The sequence below is a fragment of the Otolemur garnettii genome, unplaced genomic scaffold (assembly GCF_000181295.1).
Source record: "Otolemur garnettii isolate 467f Iridium unplaced genomic scaffold, OtoGar3 scaffold00048, whole genome shotgun sequence".
Lineage (NCBI taxonomy): Eukaryota > Metazoa > Chordata > Mammalia > Primates > Galagidae > Otolemur > Otolemur garnettii.
The window spans coordinates 9,173,302-9,174,680 of NW_003852443.1; the positions used below are offsets into that span (position 1 = coordinate 9,173,302).

Consider the following 1,379-nt stretch of genomic DNA (forward strand, 5'->3'; position numbering starts at 1 on the left):
GAGGCAGGAGACTCGCTTGAGCCCAGGAGTTGGAGGTTGCTGTGAGGTGTAATGCCACGGCACTCTACCCAGGGGGACAGCTTGAGGCTCTGTCTCCAAAAAAAAAAAATAATAATAATAATAATAATAATTAAATAAAAATAAAAATTAGTTTAACTGTGGTCTCTCTCCTTCTCTTTGTGTTTTAAATACAGGACATGGATTTGATTGACATACTTTGGAGGCAAGACATAGATCTTGGGGTAAGGCGAGAAGTATTTGATTTCAGTCAGCGACGGAAGGAGTATGAGCTGGAAAAACAGAAAAAACTTGAAAAAGAAAGACAAGAACAACTCCAAAAGGAGCAAGAGAAAGCCTTTTTTGCTCAGTTACAACTAGATGAAGAAACAGGTGAATTCCTACCAATTCAGACAGCCCAGCACATCCAGTCAGAAACCAGTGGATCTGCCAACTATTCCCAGGTACAGAGTGCTCAGTTCTTGGGAAGGTATATGGCAGTGCTTCAGGGAACCATGACCAAGGAATTAAAATATCTGCATTTGAGCCGCAGCTTTGCTTTTTACTGTTCTACTTACCTTGCCAAGTCTACTTCCCATCCTCAGCCTCCTGAAGAGTTCAGTATCTGACCTATTTACCTCAGAGTTATCATAAGGAATGGGAGGACATAAACTACATGAAAGGATTTTGAAAACTATAGAAACATCCTGTAAGGATCAAACAGTAGCAACAGCAGTGGGAGAGGAACTAGTACTAAGGTTTACTATGCTACTGTGGCAGGGACTGTTTGGAGGACTGAGTTAATCAGTATAACTACTGTATGGATTAGGTACCTATCCCCATTTTATCTACAATTGAGTAACTGAAGATCACAAAGGTTAGTTTTCTCAGATCACTCAAAAAATTGTGGGAGCTAAGATTTGGACCCAGTAATGTGCTTTGAGTCTATGCATCAAACTCATTTCTGAAATAAGAGAAATATTTAACAATTTAACAACTTTTTACAAACATCAATAATGAGTCTTTAGCTTGGCAATGGAACATAACCTTTTCTTCCTTTATGTCTTTGCCTTTTATCTAGGTTGCCCACATTCCCAAACCAGATGCTTTGTACTTTGATGACTGCATGCAGCTTTTGGCAGAGACATTCCCATTTGTAGATGACAATGAGGTATAAAACATTTGGTTAATAGCAAAACTACATCAAACATATCCTATATAAGTTCCTTGAATGCATCTCCATTTAAAAGAAAATTAAAAAAAAAACTTAAGAGGAAATTCTTATCAGTTAATAGTTTGTCAGGGAGGCTCGGCGCCTGTGGCTCAAGTGGCTAAGGCGCCAGCCACATACACCTAAGGTGGCAGGTTTGAATCCAGCCCGG

At 39.4% G+C, this 1,379-nt stretch overlaps 1 protein-coding gene across 2 annotated transcripts in view; it reads left to right on the forward strand.

Annotated features, from left to right (window-relative positions):
* The window catches only part of NFE2L2 (nuclear factor, erythroid 2 like 2), a 32,931-nt gene that overhangs the window by 28,310 nt on the left and 3,242 nt on the right, over positions 1-1,379 (forward strand). For both annotated transcript variants that reach the window (XM_003791488.3, XM_003791489.3), the window contains exons 2-3: positions 195-461; positions 1,079-1,168. In XM_003791488.3, coding sequence (XP_003791536.1) covers positions 195-461; positions 1,079-1,168 — 357 coding nt within the window. The remainder of the gene's footprint in view (positions 1-194; positions 462-1,078; positions 1,169-1,379) is intronic.